The sequence below is a fragment of the Mus caroli genome, chromosome 8, assembly GCF_900094665.2.
Source record: "Mus caroli chromosome 8, CAROLI_EIJ_v1.1, whole genome shotgun sequence".
NCBI classification, from domain to species: Eukaryota; Metazoa; Chordata; class Mammalia; order Rodentia; family Muridae; genus Mus; species Mus caroli.
The window spans coordinates 1,081,749-1,100,632 of NC_034577.1; the positions used below are offsets into that span (position 1 = coordinate 1,081,749).

The 18,884-nt window shown below is 43.4% G+C and overlaps 2 protein-coding genes across 2 annotated transcripts in view; both read right to left on the reverse strand.

Moving 5' to 3' along the window:
- Nucleotides 1–4,346, reverse strand: part of Timm44 (translocase of inner mitochondrial membrane 44) — a 16,628-nt gene extending 12,282 nt beyond the window's left edge. Inside the window, exons 1-2 of the mRNA XM_021169721.2 lie at nucleotides 4,258–4,346; nucleotides 2,572–2,667 (exon numbers count right to left, since the gene is read on the reverse strand). Coding sequence (XP_021025380.1) covers nucleotides 2,572–2,667; nucleotides 4,258–4,302 — 141 coding nt within the window. The 5' untranslated portion in view covers nucleotides 4,303–4,346. The remainder of the gene's footprint in view (nucleotides 1–2,571; nucleotides 2,668–4,257) is intronic.
- Nucleotides 4,347–11,048: 6,702 nt separating this feature from the next.
- Elavl1 (ELAV like RNA binding protein 1) overlaps nucleotides 11,049–18,884 on the reverse strand; it is a 47,759-nt gene continuing 39,923 nt past the window's right edge. Inside the window, exon 6 of the mRNA XM_021170995.2 lies at nucleotides 11,049–17,621. Coding sequence (XP_021026654.1) covers nucleotides 17,297–17,621 — 325 coding nt within the window. The 3' untranslated portion in view covers nucleotides 11,049–17,296. The remainder of the gene's footprint in view (nucleotides 17,622–18,884) is intronic.

The following is an 18,884-nucleotide window of genomic DNA, read 5'->3' on the forward strand; positions in this document are numbered from 1 at the left end:
TTTCTTTTCTTTTCTTTTCTTTTCTTTTCTTTTCTTTTCTTTTCTTTTCTTTCTTTCTTTCTTTCTTTCTTTCTTTCTTTCTTTCTTTCTTTCTTTCATTCTTTCCAAGATTTATTTTTACTATTTTAATCATGTGTTCAGAGGGGTGGGTACACACACACACACACACATACACACACACACACAAATGCATGAGGTTACTGAGCTCAAAGGTGTTAAGACTACCCTGGAACTGGGGTTACAGGCAATTGTAAAGCTACCTGATGTGGGTGCAGGAACTGAACTCAGGTCCTCAAAAGAGCAATATGCGTCCTTAACCACTGAGCCATCTCTCCAGCCCTGTTTTATTTGTTATGCCCTAAAATTACAGTGTAGCAACTACTAATATTTATACTGCCTCAGAGGTGCTTCTAGAGCGGTTGCTTATAACTGTTAACCTGAATCACTAGGAAAAAGGAGTCTCAGACTGTCCAGATCAGACTGGCCTGTTGAGAGGGTCCCCAGCTCACAGTGGATAGAGCCATTGCCTGGGCAAGGAGGGGAGTACTGGGTGCATAGTAAGACTGGCTAAGCATTAGCTTAGGGGAAGCTAGTGAGCACTGTCCCTCTGGTTTCCTCTGTATTTCCTTGGCTATGCGTGTATTCCCTGGTTGAGGGTAGTATTGTGCACATACAACTAACCAACTGATATATGAAAAGGCCAAAATGTGTGTGAGATTCTGAAAACGGCAAAACTCAAAGACAGTAAAAATACCGATGGTTGTCAAGGGTCTAAAAGAAGGACGGATGAACAGGCAGAGCCCAGAGGATCACTGAAGACAGTGACTGTTTGATAATGATGATTATGTAAGTGCCATGGCTTGTATGTAAAGATTAGATGAAAACTTGAGAAGCGGGCTACAGGGATTGAAGTCCTGAGGCTTATATAGCAAGCACTTTGACCCACACATTCATCTCACCAGCTCTGTTCTTACTATTGATGTGGAGGACTTTGTTTTGAGATAGGGTCTGGGATCTGGTCTTGAACTTGCTGTGTAGCTGAACTTCTGATGTTCTTGCTCTACTTTCCAAGTGCTAGAGATCACAGATGTCCGCCATCATGCTTAGTCAGGGAACTGTTCTGTATTCTCTACAATCACAGGGACAGATCCTTATCTACATGGGAGACTCTCACAGAATGGTTAACGCAGAAATGAACCTGAATGTAGCCAGATTTCAGACCTTAACAGTGTATCCACTCTGGTTCAATTGTAACAATGTCATCCACAATGACTAAAGGGAACCTATGAGCAGGAAAGGGGAGAAGGTGGCCAGGGAGACTCTGTACTTTTTGTGAAATTTTTATTAATTTTGTTTGTTCTTTAGGGGAATGTTGAGATAGGCTCTCATTATGAAGCATTGGCTACGCTGGAACTCTCTATGTAGAGTAGACCAGGGTAGCTTAGAACTTAGAACTCCACCTCCCTCTACCTCCTGAGTGCTAGGATTAAAAACATGCACCATGGTGCCTAGTCTAATATATTTATTATTTACAGGATCGTATGTAGCCTAACTTAGCCTCTAACTCGCTAAGTAGCTAAAGATGACCATGAATTCCTGATCCTCTTGCCTTTACTTTCAGAGTGCTGGGATGGAAACTGTGCACACTATGTCTAGTATATGTTGTGTTGGTTATGGAACCTAAGGCTATAATTATGTACGCTAGGAAAGCACTCTAGCTACTGAACCACATCTCCACCCCTTTTAATTTCCCTGTGAACTGCTCTAAAAGATAGTCTGTCAAAAGTAAGATACCAAAGCAAGGCCACAAACATTCACACACTCACGAAACTGTAGGTGATGCACACCTGAGACTGCAGCACTTAGGAAATGGAAGCAAGAGGACCAGGGCATCCTCAGCTACACAGCTACACAGGTGCTGGCTTGAGCTATACCAACCCTTATCTTTACAATGAAGAAAAGGGTCAGTGGGAGTGGCCATGTGTGGCTGATGAATGGAAGGCTGGTTACAGTGGCTGAAGGGCAACTGCCTCCCTATGTTTTATCAATCTACAAGGAAAAGTAGCAGAGGGGAAGGAACCACGGGGAACTACTCCACTCCTAGAATGGCTGCTTGCAGAACAGGATCAGGAAGAAGCTGAGGAGAGGCTCTGGTCAGCATGCAGACTTGAGGACTCAGTCACTGACACACTTACGGAAGTGTGGTCGAAGAATAGTGACCAAAACACAATGAGACCCAAGGTATGATGAAGTGATTCTATACCCATATTTAAATACCCATGCTTAGTGAGAAACTCACAGACAGAAGCCAGAGAGGGAGAATGTAATCTGATGCAGGATACAGAATGCCTTTTCTAGCCATCACAGCAAACTGTATAAGTAAAAGTGCCTTGTTGCTGACAAAACAGGAGGCAGACCAAGCATATCCCAGGAAATCCAGAAATAAGGTCTGCTGCTCTCTGTAATTCTGAAGACCCGCAACACATAACATTCCCTAAAGTGACTGTGCTGGCATGCCTTTTTTTTTCAGACCTCTGTTGGGTCTGCTTATTGGTATCCTGGGTCACTCACCAGTGTCAGCTCTCTTCCTGGTCGGCTTATCTGGTAGCTTGAACCATGGGGTAGGTTGTGGCTGGAGAGAAATTGGATTCCGCTGCCTAGGCACCTCTAATTGGTTAAGAAAAAGAGAAAGAGCCATTCAGAAGAGAGGGTCACCATGAGTCATTTGCTGACCCTAACTTCATGCCTGTTGTAAGCTAATATGCAATCTTTGTAAAAATCCAAGAAGCTACTGTAATTAGGTAGAAAGAGAATATGTTGCCTCCAGGACCTAGTCCCACACCTCAAACTGGGGAGAACGTGGATAGGTACCAGGAAACCACGAGAGCAGTATATTTGTGACAGTGTAACGCAATCTTTACTGAGGCCCACTCCACTTTTGCCTATCTCCAACAACTACAGACGAGAACTTTCAAAGACAAACCAACAACTTCTTGGTGCAGGGAAAACTATGGAATAGACCTGTCATGCCCTGGTCAAAGGTTCTAAATACAGAGCCCCTCTGGGCAAAGAACCCGGTAACCTCATGAGAAAGACCCTTTTTGATCCTACCAAATGATGAACTTGTAGTTGTGTGTAGTTGAGTCCAGCACAGGTACACTGAAATGGAATGACCTAACAGAAGCACTTTTCATTTTACAAACTTTTCTTCTCCATTTTTTCCTAGCTATGTAATCACTGGTAACATCCCAAACTCACATAGGTTGAGAAGTGAAGAGGATCAGGCTGTATCATTTGTCACTGCACTGACTGTCAGGGTTGATTTGGATGATCTAGCTGGTTAGTGTCATTTTCCCCCTTCCTTCCTTACAGCTCCACGTGTGTTCTTCTCAAAGTTGCACATTTAATCAAAGAGGATGATCTTTCTTTGGTTAAGCATATACCTGCTCTTCCCAGGTAGATCCTCCAAACAAGCTCTCAAGGTCCAAATGCATACCAGTATGGCTATAGTTACTGAAGTTTGCTCTTGGGATAACTTGTTTTACATTTCCCTTCCTCCTAATAGTCGGCGACAGAATCATACTGAGCTGGGTTTTGGACCAGATCAGCAACCTACTAGCTCCGGGTCTATGAGCAGATTGCTTAATCTTTCTAAGTTTCTCGTTCCTTAACCTAATGAGACTGGGTTAAACAATAGCAATACAAAGAACTATATTTATATTCTGAGTGTGTATTAACAGGCCATTGACCTAAGTCAAGAGTTCTAGTTCTTATCCAGAGCAAGAATTATTTCCTGCACTTTCACGCTGATCATTAGAAGTGGAATTTAGGAAACACTCTACGCTTGAGGACTTGACATTCAAACGAGAACAGTGAATGTCACTTTAAAGAGAGAGAGAGAAAAAAAAAAAACAAACTTTCATCAAGCTGTTTTCTCAATGGGGCATCGTCTCCCCAGACACCAGGGACTCCCTCGTGCACGTGGGAACAGACCGACAGGTGAGAGGTGACCAGTTCCAGGGTAGCTTCGAGCATTGCCGCTGGATTCGGGGAAGAGGGGGTGGGGGGATCAGTTCCCGCCCCAGGGCCTTCCTGCTACTTTCCCAAGCCTCGGCTGACCCAATGACCGAACCCTAACCCAACCGTGGAACCCATAGGAAAAACCGAGAGCGATCCGGGACTGAAGAGAAGGAGATCTTAAAAGCCGAGCGTCCAGACCCCTTATTTCTGCCCTACCAGCCCCGCACGTCTGCTCACCCGCGGACAGCGGCACCAGCCGCCCCGCAGAGCTGCCGCCGCCATGTTGGAAGAGCCCGTGTGACCTTCCTGCGTCGCTCATCGATCGCGTCATAGGCTGCGCCGGCCTAGAGCAGCACCAGCCTGGGAAAACCCGGGGGGAAGGGGAGGAGGTAGAGGAGAAAGAAACCCGATTGGTCTTCTAGGATCCAAGTCTCTTCTGCTTCAAGACACCAAGGATTCTGCGATCCAGCCTGGGAGGGGGCAGAGTTTAGGATAGGTAAGTCTCTAGTTGAGGCTCAGGGAGGAAAGCATTTTTGTGAGACCAACCGTGGTAGGGTGGGAAATACGAAAGGACAGAAGACTGGAGAGATGGCTCCGCAGTTAAGTCCACTGGCTGCTATGGCAGAGAATTCGGATTCCGTTCTCGATACGCACATGGTAGCTCACAACTGCCTATAAGGTAGCTCACAACTGCCTATAACTCCAGATTCAGGGGATCCGAAACCCTCTTTTGACTTCCAAGGGCACCAGTCATGCACGTGGAGGATAGACATACATGCTGCAAAACTCCTACCTATACACATAAAATTAAGATGACGCTAGGTGTGGTGGCGCACACCTTTAATCCCAGCACTCCGGAGGCAGAGGCAGACGAATTTCTGAGTTCGAGGCAAGCCTGGTCTACAAAGTGAGTTCCAGGACAGCCAGGGCTACACAGAGAAACCCTGTCTCGAAAAACAAAAACAAACAAACAAAAAAATAAAACGACTACAAAAAGGCCTATTGGGGAGCATTCAGTACAGATTTTGGATAGCTCACATCTCAATGGTGGGTTTCTTTTTTGTTGTTATTTTGTTTGACGGATTTTTTTTTTTTTGAGGGTCTCATGTAGTCCAGCAAGCAAAAGACTCATACACATAAAATAAAAATTTATAAAAAGACTACAAAAGGGCAAAACCTTTGAAGGATTCAGACTGGTGCACAGATTGCCCAAAAACAAGAAACAAAATCCCTATGGCTCAGTGTGTGTGTGTGTGTGTGTGTGTGTGTGTGTGTGTGTGTGTATACTCTCCAGGCTGGCCTCCAATTTGTTATGTAGTTGAAGAAGACCTTGAACTTCTGATCCTCCTGCCTCCACCCCCCAAGTGTTACTGATCACAGTTGTGCACCACAACAGAAGGTTTATGCACACTGCAGGGGATGGAACATAGAACCTGTGCATGCTAAACAAGCACCCTACCAAATGAGTCACATCTCCACTCTGAGACAGGACAATGTTAGTGTTAGAGATAGGCATGTAGGTGGGTGAACTACAAAAATATATTTAACTGGAAACTAAACAAAGGTTGATTAACTCTAGATACAGTTGACAATGACTGGCAGTGCCTTGACCTGCCAGTTGCTCTCAGAGCAAGATTTCCAAACCACTTCCTCTTCTTCTCTCCTCCTCCTCCCCTGAAATAAAGATTTATTTACTTCATGTAATGTGGGCACACTGTAGCTGTCTTCAGACACACCAGAAGAGGGCACTGGATCTCATTACAGATGGTTGTGAGCCACCATGTGGTTGCTGGGAATTGAACTCAGAAGCTCTGGAAGAGCAGTCGATGTTCTTGACCGCTGAGTCATCTCTACAGCCCCTCAAACTTCTTCTTATAAGTGATATAGGGAGACACCTGTTAGTTCTGGCCCAGAGAAGAAAAGGAAAATTAACACTGGCTGACTGAGGTCTAGTCCTCCATTAGTTCAATGTAAATGGGAACGTCTTGCTTTGAGGAAGCACGGGTTGCTATTTTGGCACTTCCATGCTGTTTTGGATTTAGAAAATACGGCCAACAGCAAAAGTACTGTAAAGTGACTGTGCTAATTGTGGTTGTGGACACAGGAAGACTATCCCATGGCAGAATGCCCCCGTCCTATGGAAGCTAAAGCATGCACTTATGAAATGTCATCCCTTAAAAAAGAGGCAGGGCTGTGAGATGGCTCAGTGGTTAAGAGCACTGACTGCTCTTCCAAAGGTCCCAAGTTTAAATTCCCGAAACCACATAGTGGCATACAACCACCTGTAATAGGATCTGATGCCCTCCTCTGGTGTGTCTAAAAGACAGCTACAGTGTACTTACATAATATAATAAATAAATTAAAAATAATCTTAATAAAACAAAAAAGAGGCAGCGTTCACTGCAGAAAATTGGAGATAGGACCACAGACTTTCTCAGTGTGATATCTCTAGAATTTGGTCAGGTGCTAAACCTTAAACATTTGAGACAGCAACAGTCTTGTGTATTAATTATTCTTCTTAAAGATGATACGAAAAGCTGGGCGGTGGTGGCACGCGCCTTTAATCCCAGCACTTGGGAGGCAGATGCAGGTGCAGGTGGATTTCTGAGTCCGAGGCCCAGGCTGGTCTACAGAGTGAGTTCCAGGACAGCCAGGGCTACACAGAGAAACCCTGTCTCGAAAAGAAAAAAAAAAAAAAAAAAGATGGTACGAAAATGAATTGTCTTGTAGGACATGGTCATTTGGTTTCATTTGTTAACCTATCTCACAGAAGCTTCCCCTCCCCAAAGGCAGGGAAATCTCAAACTTATAATTCTTATACATCAGTCTGGCAAGTGCTGGGATTTCTGGCTTACACTACCACATTCAGTTTGTGTAGAATTTCTAAATGTGAATTAGCAAAGATCAAACTTTTTTTTTTTTAGATTTATTTATTATATGTAAGTACACTGTAGCTGTCTTCAGACACTCCAGAAGAGATTTCGTTACAGATGGTTGTGAACCACCATGTGGTTGCTGGGATTTGAACTCGGGACCTTCTGAAGAGCAGTCAGCCCTTTTAAGTGCTGAGCCATCTCACCAACCCCAATCAAACTCTTTTTTAAAAAATACTTTTATTTGATGTGTATAGGTATTTTGCCTGCTTGTTTGTATGCGAACCACATACATGCAGTGGCTGTGGAGGCTAGAAAAGGGAATCGATCATCTGAGATTGGAACCCTTGTGAACCTCAATGTAGGCACTGGAATCCATCAAGTGTTCTTTGGAAGAACAGCTGAGCTATCTCTCCATCCCGATCGTACTCTGTACTCTTCACAATTTTTTCTTAATCTTTCCAAATTCTCTCTCTCTCTCTGTTTTGTGTGTGTGTGTGTGTGTGCATGTAGGTCAGAGAAGAGCTTCTGAGAATCAGGTCTCTCTTTCCAACATGTACATTCCAGGGATTCAACTCATATTGTCAGGTTTGAGGGGAAGCTCCTTTACCCACTGAACCATCTTGCCAGTTCCATAACTACTAATGAATTGACAAAACAAAATAATGAAAGCGAGGCAAGTTGACACTAGGGATCTTTGCCTCTCAGGAATTCCAGTTCCGGGAGAAAGTAAGTGGAAAAGGCTTCTACTCTGGTTTTACTTTGTCCTAGTTCGCCTTCCATTGTTGTGATAAAATACCGGCCGAAAGCAACTTGGGGAGGAAAGGTTTTATTTCATTTTACAGTTCTCAGGTCACACTGCATCATGAAGCAGTCAGAACAGCAACTCGAGGCAGGAACTGAGAGACTTTGGCTCCCTCCCCAAGGCTTGTTCAACTACCGTCCTTTTACAACCTAGAACTGCACCGCCCACAGTGCACTGGACCTCCAACATCAATGACCAACACATGATTTACAGACTTCCCTGAATGCAAGTCTGTTGGAGGCATTTTCTCAATTGAGGTTTGTAGTATGTTGGCTTAATGCTCCTTGTGTTCTAATGCTAAGTGCTAGCTAGCCTCCCAAGTTTTGTTTTGTTTTTGAGTCAGGAATAGCTTCTGGGAACCTGCCCCCAGCTAATTCTGATTGGTAAATAAGGATGCCAGCAGCCAGTAGCTGGGAAGAGGAGTGAGAAGCAGGATTTAGGGTTCCTGAGCTTGAGATCCTGAGGAAGCAGGAGGAAGGAGGAGAGCGGCCATCCCTTAGGAGAGGTGTAGCAGTGGGAGGAGAGGGAGCCACTATGTTTAGCAGAGTGTACAGGAGAGGAGAGAGGCCATGAAAGAAGAATGTGCAGGAGGGAGAATCAGAGCAGCCATGTAAAAAGGCCAAGAGAACTCAGCCAAGAGTTCAATTGGGTTAAGAGCAGCAAAGATTGAACACAGAAACGAGTTAACTTGGAGTTATCAATAGGAGGTAGATTCTAACAGCATAGAGGTTAGACAGTTGCCAGGCTATTCAAAGTATATTAATTATAAAGGCTGTGTGTGTTTCTTTCATCCAGGAACAAAAATGGTCTACAGTGGGAAGGAAGCATGTGCCAGGATTTATTTAATTATTAATACTACAGAGGTTCCCTCTCCCCAGATAATACTAGCTTGTGTCAAGTTGGCAAAACACTAGCTAACACATAGTCTCATTCCAGTGTCAGACTAGAAAAGCAAAGGGGTAGTGGGTACAAGTTTGTTAAAGTCTGGGCTTCTAATACTTCTAATAGCTTCTTTGTGGAGTTGGGGAAGAGGCTGAGAAAGCTGGAACTATGTAGCCTAGGCTCACCTCAAACTCACTATTTTACTGTCTCAGCCTCCCAGTGCTTAGGATACAGACACACACCTCCATCCCCTGCTGAAAGTACAGTCTCAGTTGTGTTCAGAAATGTATACTTGGACAAAGGCATCCAGGGATGTGTCAATGGGGAATTCAAATTGGAAGAGAGACTGGCATAGTGGTATACCCTTGTAAATCCCAGAACTTGAAAGAAAGGTAGGAGGATTTAGACTTAAGATTATTTATTTTCAGAGCTAGTTCAAGGCTAGTGTAGTGACCAGAATGAGAACGGCTCCCATAGATTCATGTTTATTTGTACTTAACTATTTCATTGGCCCCATGTGGGTTCTGGGACTCAAACTCAGGTTGTCATGCACAGTGCCTTTACCTTCTGAGACATCTTCTAGCCCAAAATGTGTTATCTGAAGCTATTAGTAACAACTTTAGTAACCACTTGTTATACTTTACAAGTGGACTCCAAGACTTTCCCACTCACTTCCTTTTTTTTTTTTTTTTTTTTTTTTTTTTTTTTGTTTTTTCGAGACAGGGTTTCTCTGTGTAGCCCTGGCTGTCCTGGAACTCACTCTGTAGACCAGACTGGCCTCAAACTCAGAAATCCACCTGCCTCTGCCTCCCAAGTGCTGCGATTAAAGGCACGGGTCACCACTGCTCAGCTCTACTTCATTTCAGTAAGCCAAATGTGTAGGACTCATGGCCTTCTATGGTACCTCTCTGGTTATTACAATAATTTCATAAGGTGGTGAATATTATTATTCCCATTAAACTTTTAAAATTAGGGCTTCAGAGATTGTTCAGTGGTTAAGAGCAATTGTTCCTCTTCCAGAGGACAAAAGTTTCATTCCCAAAACCCACAAAGCAGCTCACAATTTGCAATTTGAGTCCTATGGGATTCTGACACTTTCTTCTGACCTCTGTAAGCATCAGGCATACTAATGGTGTACATACATACATGTGGGCAAAACATGTATGTAAATCTAAAAAACATTTAGAGTAACATTGTATTTTGTCTGTGAGTGGAAATGAGATGACAATTTGCAGGGGATGGTTCATTCTTTGTACAACATATCTCCTGGAACCCGACTCAGGTCACGATGCCAGGCATCAAGTACTTTTATGCACTGAGCTGTCTTGCTAACCCTATTGTCATTTCTTTTTTTCTTTTTTTTTTTTTTTTTTTTTGGTTTTTCGAGACAGGGTTTTCTCCGTACAGCCCTGGCTGTCCTGGAACTCACTTTGTAGACCAGGCTGGCCTTGAACTCAGAAATCCGCCTGACTCTGCCTCCCGAGTGCTGGGATTAAAGGCGTGCGCCACCACGCCCGGCTCCTATTGTCATTTCTTAAACCACACCTTGAGAACGCTCTGAACAAAATTTTAACCTTACTGAGTAGAAGAGATGGATCGTGGGTTAAGAGTACTTGCTGGTCTTGCAGTGGGCTCAGACTCAGTTCTCAGCACCCACATGGTAGTTTACAACCATCTTTAATTCCAAGACTCCAAGAGATCTGACATCCTCTTCTGGCATCTATTGTTAAAGACATGCATGCATGCAGAGCGCTCATAACATAAAAAAATCTAATAAAAATAGAAAAATTAAGTTTACAATATATCAAGTTGCTGCATCGACTTTCCATTATAGACATCTTCATGACTTTCCATTTCATTCTTGAGTGGTGACCTGGCTAACCTCTCCTCATTCTTACTCTAATTTTAGTGTACAAGCTTCGGAATCCAGTACCTAGACTTCTCATAGAACCAGGCAATGATAAATAGGTGTTGTTTTGATCCACTAAGGACATAAAGGCATCCATAGTTGGTTACATGAAAACAAATCAGGGTGTGGTGACTCACTGGTAGAGAGCAGGAGCCTCAGTAGCTCATCTCAGCATGGAAGGGAACAAAAATGTATGGGAGTGCAGAAATGCCTGAGTTCAATCCCAGGGCTCAATCTCTGGGACCCACATGGTGAAGAGAACCTAATCCTACAAATTGCCCTTTGACCTTCATCGCTCCCATGACACTCACATGCATGCACCACCCTTGCCCCAATTTTTAAAGATGACTTCACAACAGAAACTAATTTGGAACTGGTTTCAAGGCCATGAAATGACCATGCCAACTGGGACCATGCATCTCCCATAGCCAGGCATTCTGAAGAATTTAATTTCCCCACCCTTTCCATTTCTGCACATCTGTATCTCTGCAAGTGGTGGCTTTTGGCTCCTTCCTGCCTGGCGGGCAGCATATGCACTTCCTCTATACTTCTTTACTTGACAGACCAGAACCAAAGTCTTTGAAGGCTACCATCTGTACCTCATAGTAGGGCTTCGTATTATGAAGCCAATGTTTTGCTGTGTAGCCCTGCCTGACTGGAACCAGTGTTAAGCAGGAACTAGGCTTAACTCACAAATCTCCTATCCCCCACCCTTTCTATCAGATGGTCTATGTAGCCCTGGGTGCCTGGAACCAGGTCTGGCTTATGGGAGATTGCTTGTCTCTGCCTCCTAAATGCTAGGATTAATGGCACTATGCCTTGCTGAAAGCCGCTTTGAAGTTTAATCTTTTACCAAAGTTGGGTATGATCATGCATACTGATCTGTCAGAGGACAACTTGTGGGAGTAGATTCTCCTTTGATCATGTAGAGCCTGGGGGACTGAGAGCAGATTATCAGTCTAGTAGCAAGCTTTATCCATTGAGCCACCTCACCAGTTCAAAAAGTCACTGAATATTCTTCCATAGTTTTGGGTCACTGAGGTACTTTCTCAGATGCCCTAGTACTTTTTTGATCCCATGCATCCTGTTTATCTAATCAGACAGTCTCCCCTGTATATGTGATAACAAACCTGTAGCCCTCCTAAAGCCTAGTCCCTTGGTGGCATTTCACAGCCTCTCTACACTTGTCTACAGCCAATCATTTGGCCAGGACTGAGAGTGTGTAGCTTACTCTGTTGAATCACAAGGCCTCTTTCCAGAAGGCCTGCCTTAACAAGGTGGCTACCAAACTAGTTTTCCCACACCAACTCCCCCATTCTTGTCCAAGTTTGTTCAATTAGGAGGGCCTTCAACAACTTTTTCTGCATCTTCCTCCCAGGTTTCCAAGCTAGTTTGTTTTCCAGACTCAGATCTTTAACTCCTGGGAGCACCCCTAAACCCCTTATTGGGAAGGGTTGGAGTCTTATATGGGGTCTTTCGTATCCCAGGCTGGTCTTAAATTTGCTACATAGTCAAGGCTTGACTATACTACAGGTCTCTTTGCTGCTCCTCTCAAGAATTTGGATTATAAGCACACACTACCATGCTTGCTTTCTATGGCACCAGGGCATGGAGGTCAGAGCTTAGTGCAGGCTAGACAGACTGGCTTTCCAAAGTATCACACCCCTAGCCCACACGAGTTTCTGTGCTCCTAATTACACAGTAAGATGGTGAATTATACTTGAAATAGTCCCATTCTATCCCTGTGGCTCAAATGTGGCCATGTTACAATCTAACCAGCGGGTAAGGATAAGGTGCCCACCATCCGGGACTCTGGGGCTCCTTGATGAGGAAGAAACATCTGGACAGAAATCGGAGGGTCTTGAGGGAGACATACATAGCATACCTGGGCTGTCCATGACTAGGTCAAAGCTGCGGCCAGGTCTTGGCACACTGAGGGAAGAAGTCTCCTGGTACTTTATCCGGCTTTGGAATGTTGATACAGACGATCACCCCTACACCATCACATCTCAATGATCCCACTTCATTTATTACCAAAATATCAGAGAATTGCAGTCAGTGGTAACATAGAATGTTTTAACACAAACCTGACACCTGTGGAAGGAACCGAGTATTCAGACAACTGACTAGTTTGGAATCGTCAGTTAACACCCCATATCTCCAAAATACGCCTTTGAAGAGCTTTGGAAGCTGAATTAAAATGTCTACACAGCTATGAACAATTGTTTAATAAAACTTTTTTTTATGTTTCCATTACATGTAAATATATCAATTTGGCATCTCTATAAAAACTCTGAAAATGGTGCAAAAGTTTCATTCTCTTTGAGAAAGCCATTGACAAAAAATATTCACACGTCACTGAAATTTCGAAAAATGGTTCTTTCAAAGCTTCATTAATCTGAAATCTTCTGGATTATCAAAATCTAGGTTTGCTTTTTTCTTCCTAAAACACTGAAGAACATTTATTCACAAGGATTTAAAGTAGTGGGGGAAAAAGGCAATGGGAGAAGGAAAATAGGTTAAGGGTTTTTGTTCCCCACCTTTCTTTTTCTGAAAATTACTTTTAAAGGCTAGTTACATAAACATCCTCAAAAGAACACAATGGGATTCACTTTATTGTTGACTTTGGACAGCAATGTCAGACTTTATTGAAAACAAACCCATGTAAAAACAAAGTTAAAATGAAAAAAAAAATGGTACCTGAAAAATAAATTATTTCATATAAAACAAATCAATAACTTAAAACACACTAATATACAAAATGTCTAGCCATCTAGTGTACAACATGGGAATCAGCTGGTAGAAGCCCTCCCCTCCCCCAAAGTAAGCCATTGTGAGGGAAACAGCATGTGGGAAGAGAGGTGGTTCAAACCAACCAACCAACCAGCCTTCTTTTCTGGGGGAGGGGAACAGAAAAGCACAGTCCTCTCAAAGTCTCCACCAGACTAATGCAAATACTTGGCAGCTGGTGACTCACAAGTAATAAATAAATAAATAAATAAATAAATAAAATAAATAAATAATTTTCATGACTGAGAGAAATAATTGAACCACATCAGCAAAAGGTTATGGGGAAATGTAATACAATCATTATTAAAGGTCAAAGGTGGGAGTGGGAGGGTCCTTATTTAGGATGGAAATGCACGTTCTGTTGCTCCCCTAAGAATGTGTCAAATCATCAATGCCACTCAACAGTAAGCATTCATGATGATTGGGGTACTCTAGGAAGGTTTGGAAACAGGATTCCTGACCCCTTGAGTGTGATGAACCCCAGGGATCCCTCCCCAGGAGTTACCTCGGGTCCCAGTAGGTGAGGCAGTTCCTGAAGAGATGGGAAGGGATAAGGTGTTGGGGATAGAGGAGGCAGAAGACCTCTCAGCATACTCATATTCTCTCACCCAATATAGAAAAGCTGGCCACACAAACCATTAAGAGATAAAATCTTGCTGAAACACGCTAACTGGAAGAGCTGAGTTATTTCAACTTTGATTTCCAAATCTAACGACTGGAGTAGGTCACATCCTTTCCACACATAACTTTATAGACAAATGGCTATTATTTGGAAGCAACCCCATATAGGTAACTGTTGTCTTGGAGGCTCATTAATTTCTCTGACCCAGCAGGGTTCTCCTTAAATGTCAGCTGGGAGACTCCAGTTTTAACTCCTTATACCAGGAGGTCCAGTCTGAAGATGTGTACGAGTTTCTTAACTACTTACTGCCACTAAAAGGTTAAGGCAACTTCAAGGGAGACAGAACCCATTCAATATAGTGGCATCACATCACACCCTCCAAGGGAAGTTTGGTTCTCAGGTAGTCAAGGACGATGGTAGCTGATCAGAGTATGGGGAGGAGGGAGATATAGTCACAGTTCTGTGACCAGAGGCACAGCCAGGATGGCTTGGCACATTACCTAGAAGTTTCAATTGGGGGAGAGAATCACTCAAGAAAGAAACAGGTAACCCAACCAGAAGTAGGTGGAAGAACCTGGAGGTGGCTCAAGAAATAACCCACTACCAGAGGAGCTCAAGAGAACTCAGCCAAAGCCTCTTTGGTATTGGCCAAACCATATTTCTGATGAATGAACATTACCTACTCTCTATATTTTTTCCCATCAGATTTCCCAACAAAAGAAATGGCCTTAACTTGCTCAATAAAAACAGGATGAATTTTTCCTTAAAAAACAAAACAAAAAACCTTTCTCTTGGGTTGTGACTTTTTCTCCAATGCTGGGGACAGAACTCAGGGCTGTCCTCATGCTTGGCAAGTGCTTTAATCTCTGAGCTACATACATGTCTGGATTCTGGATTTCTACCCAGCCTGACTAGCTGTCATGGACAAGTCCAGGTCCAGCACCTAGTCCTTTCATAGAATGAAAACTGCTTTCAGGAGTGCCTTTTCAAAGCTACTTTCTTCTAGACGCTACAAAGAAAGCTCATCAAGGAAGGCACTGGACTTTTACCTAGAGTGCTGCCCAGACAGTGGAGACCACACAGGAAGAAAATGTCCATGAACTTCAAGTGACCTCCAGAAGCTAGTGACATTTCCCCAGTTCCTCTCAGAGTTACTATGGAGTAAACAGGTGTTGGGTGGTAGGGATGGTATAGTGATTAAGGTGCTGGCTCTGAGCACCAAGTCCTTTAAAGACACAGTCTCTTTCAGGTGTGGAATACAAAGGCTACACGACTGAGGAGAATCCCACCTCCGCTCAGAAGAATGCTGGCTAAGAAACTAGAAATGCGTATTTTATCACAACATTTTGGTCCCACAGGGAGGTGCACTCTGTACCCTCAAAGCAGAGGACCCCTCTCCTTTTTTGGTCAGATCTGGGCATATGAGCCTTTGGTTCTGGGTTTCAGGCCTTATAGGCTGGGAATTATGGGATGGAATGAGGTACTGAGCAGCAGTTGGCTCACTTAGGGTGGGACAAAGCCTGAGTACATGAGGCAACCTCACCAATGGTAGAGAACACTGCAACGAGCCTCCAGGGAAGTCAGGAAAAGGAGGCGGGGGAGGGAACAGGTAGCCTCAATTTGTACATGGGCTTCTTGATACACTGACCTACTTTAGAGATGGCTGTGCTTTTTGCTCAGTTTTCCACTTAAGTAAATGAAACAAAATAGCTATATGTATATATACATATATAAACAGATATATAAATAATGCTATCATACCATGATATCAAGAACTAAATACTACCCTGCTGTTATACACTCCAGGCTTACATCAAAGTGAAGAGCTGCCAGTAACTGCACTAGCCTGTTCTCATTCTCTCCACATACTAATAAAAATCAGAGCAGTCCTGAGGGCTGTAGGGGTCAGGCCTCATCTGCTCTTCCCTTCCCTTCCCTCTGACCTTTCCTACCAGCTCCTGAGTTAAGAACCATTGATCCATAACTGTATTTCTTATACCATAGCTCCAGAAATGTTTTTTTAAACTTGAGGCCAGTGTTTAAGGTCTGACAGACTCCTCCCTGAATGCTGGGCTGTCTGTGCCCTTCCCTAGCCAAAAAAGAAAGAAAAGGTAAAACAAAAAACAAAACAAAACTCGAGCAAAACAAAATCAAATTTAATGGTCTTAAATGCAAAAGTAAAAACAAACAAAAAACACAAAAAAGCAAAAGAAAATTAACAGAACAGAACCCCAAACGTCAAGGCAGTTATGAAGAGAACTTTGAGGGTTAATCCTTAAAACTACAAATCGAAGGATTTTGTTAATAGATAACTGGCAAGAAGTACTTTTCTGCTGAGTGTCCATACAAAAGCAAAATGTCAAAGCAAAAATCTGACTGAGATTGGAAAAAGTCTACTGCTCACAAGAAGGGATGCGAGAGAATACAATGCTCAAATGTTTCTGTGTCATTAAAAACAGAGCAATCGTTGTGCATTCAAGCTAGGTTAAATGGTCTTGGAAACTCGGGAAGTTGCATGAACAACAGTATCTGATGTGTGGGCACCATGCATGCAATGTGTGGACAGACGCTCAGGATGTCAGAGGAGTGGGGCATCTTCAGGCATGCCTGGAGCTCAGGTTTGACTCTGGAATATACTGGAGCTGCCCTGAAACTCTTTGGTCCGTTCTCATTGGTGCCTGGGCTTACAAAACACCTTTTGTGTCTCTGGAGGGCCTGGCTCAGCCCAACATGTGGAACCTCTTCCCACCTCCCCTTGTGGGAGCCCCAGAATATGGGCCCTGCTGCTGCTCCCAACACCATAGAGCTGGGACTGAGTGGGCAGGGGGCAGCAGTGGGACTGCTGGGGAGGGCAAATTTCCTGTCAACTAAAGCAGAAATTGTTTAAAATGGTGAAGCAGTTGAGAAAAAACACACTCCCCATCTGTCTAACATCTTTAGGTTAAAAACTAAAACAAAGAAATTAAAAAAAAAAATTTTTTTTGTTTTGTTTTAAATCCAGTCTGTGGAGACATCAGATGAAACAGGTGTTAGACAGTCTTAGAAGTAAAAGCATGCTTCAGTTCCACCACCATCCAGAGTGACTGGTTAGTCAGTGCAGTCTACTTAGGTTTCAGTTTAATATATACTTTAAAGGAAATAACTTAAGAAACTTAAAATTGGTCTAACATTTGTGGGATTTCAAGCATTTGAACATGTTGGTTGCATCCCAGAGTATAAAAACTTTTGCACTTCTCATTTAGACTAAGACAAACACTTGTGAAAATTGGCGCAAAATGAGTTGTACACTAACAAAAAAGTTTCAACTTCTTCACTCTTAATTATCTATTCCGTACAAAAAAAGAAAAAAGAAAAGAAAAAAAAGAAGGAAAGAAAAAAAAAAAAGCATGAGCGAGTTATTTGTGGGACTTGTTGGTTTTGAAGGAAACCTGTAAAATTTTGTCCCCCAGGCGGTAGCCATTCAGACTTGCTATGGCCATTGCAGCTTCTTCATAGTTTGTCATGGTCACAAAACCAAACCCTTTGCACTTGTTGGTGTTGAAATCACGAATCACTTTCACATTGGTAACTGCACCAAAGGGGCCAAACATCTGCCAGAGGATCCCCTCATCGGCGTCTTGCCCAAGGTTGTAGATGAAGATGCACCAGCCCGAGGAAGCATTGCCGGGGACATTGACACCAGAAATCCCACTCATGTGATCTACACCCATAGGGGAGAACCTAGCAAACAGAGAGCACATGTTCAGGTCAAGGTTAAGGCCAGCAGTGTACCTGCACAATGGGGTAAGAAGTAGGATGGAGAGGGCCAAGACGTAAGGACACTTGGGCCTCTCATGCAGCCAGCACTTCTGAGCTAGAGATGCTCAAGGCTGGGATACCATGAGGGTCAACTAATTTAAAGAAACTGGCATATATTAGCTGTGTAAGAGAATAATGTTTATTTTAACATCTTCATAATGCATATACTTTGGTAATTTTCACCTTTATTATCCTCTTGTCCCACCTTCCCTCAGACCTTGTCTACTTCCCAAATTGTGAGGCTGGGAAAGAAACTGAGGATTGGTACTGAAGCACAAGCTCAACCTCACAGCCCACATTTTAAATTCTGGAAGTTTCTCGCACATGCTCCAGTGCAGGTGAAAGCACTCTGAAGGAGTCTCTCATGGTCACTCTCCTAGAAGGAGACTCATCACATTTTGTGTGTGAGCATGTGTATACATGAGTCCATGTTGGGGAAAGAGGGAGCTTCCCCCCAAATTTAGTCTCTTCTCTTTCTTTCCTTTTTCTTCTTCTTCTTCTTCTTCTTCTTTTTTTAAATAAGGTTTCTTTCTCTGCCTAGCTCTAGCTGTTACATAACTCTATCTCTCTGGATCAGGCTGACATTGAACTCGGAGATCTGCCTCTACCTCCTGAGTGCTGGAATTAAAGCAACACTCCCTACTGCTTTAGCTATTCATTGTGATACTTCTCCCTGAGGGGTCAAAGCCCTGTAGTAACTGTATACAATGCTGACATAGTTACTACAGAGCACAAGAATTCTTTCTCCCTACCTCTGAGCTGGCTAAAAACATCTCGCAAGGGACAGGTCAAGCTACTGAAGCCTATAAATTCAGGAGAGAGGAACAAGGCTAGAGGACTCAACTAAGCTAGCAACTTAATCAACACAGGAGTTTTTCCCACAGTGATATCGTCCCCCCCCCCCCTCTTCCTCCCCGTCTTTCCTCCATATGCTCTATTTTTCTTTCTTTGGGACCACAGGCACCTCAGTCTACAGCTCATGTTGGTTTATGGAGGCTGAGACAGGAGGATTCATGATCCTCCTGTCTCAGCCTCCAGAGTACTAAGACAACAGGTGTGTACACCATGCCTGGCCATAGTGAACTGTTAATTACATTAAACAAAATGTGGTTGAAAACATGTGGTAGCACTAGTAGGATTAAGAATAGTAAGTGTTGGGCTAAAGAGATGGCTCAGCAGTTAAGA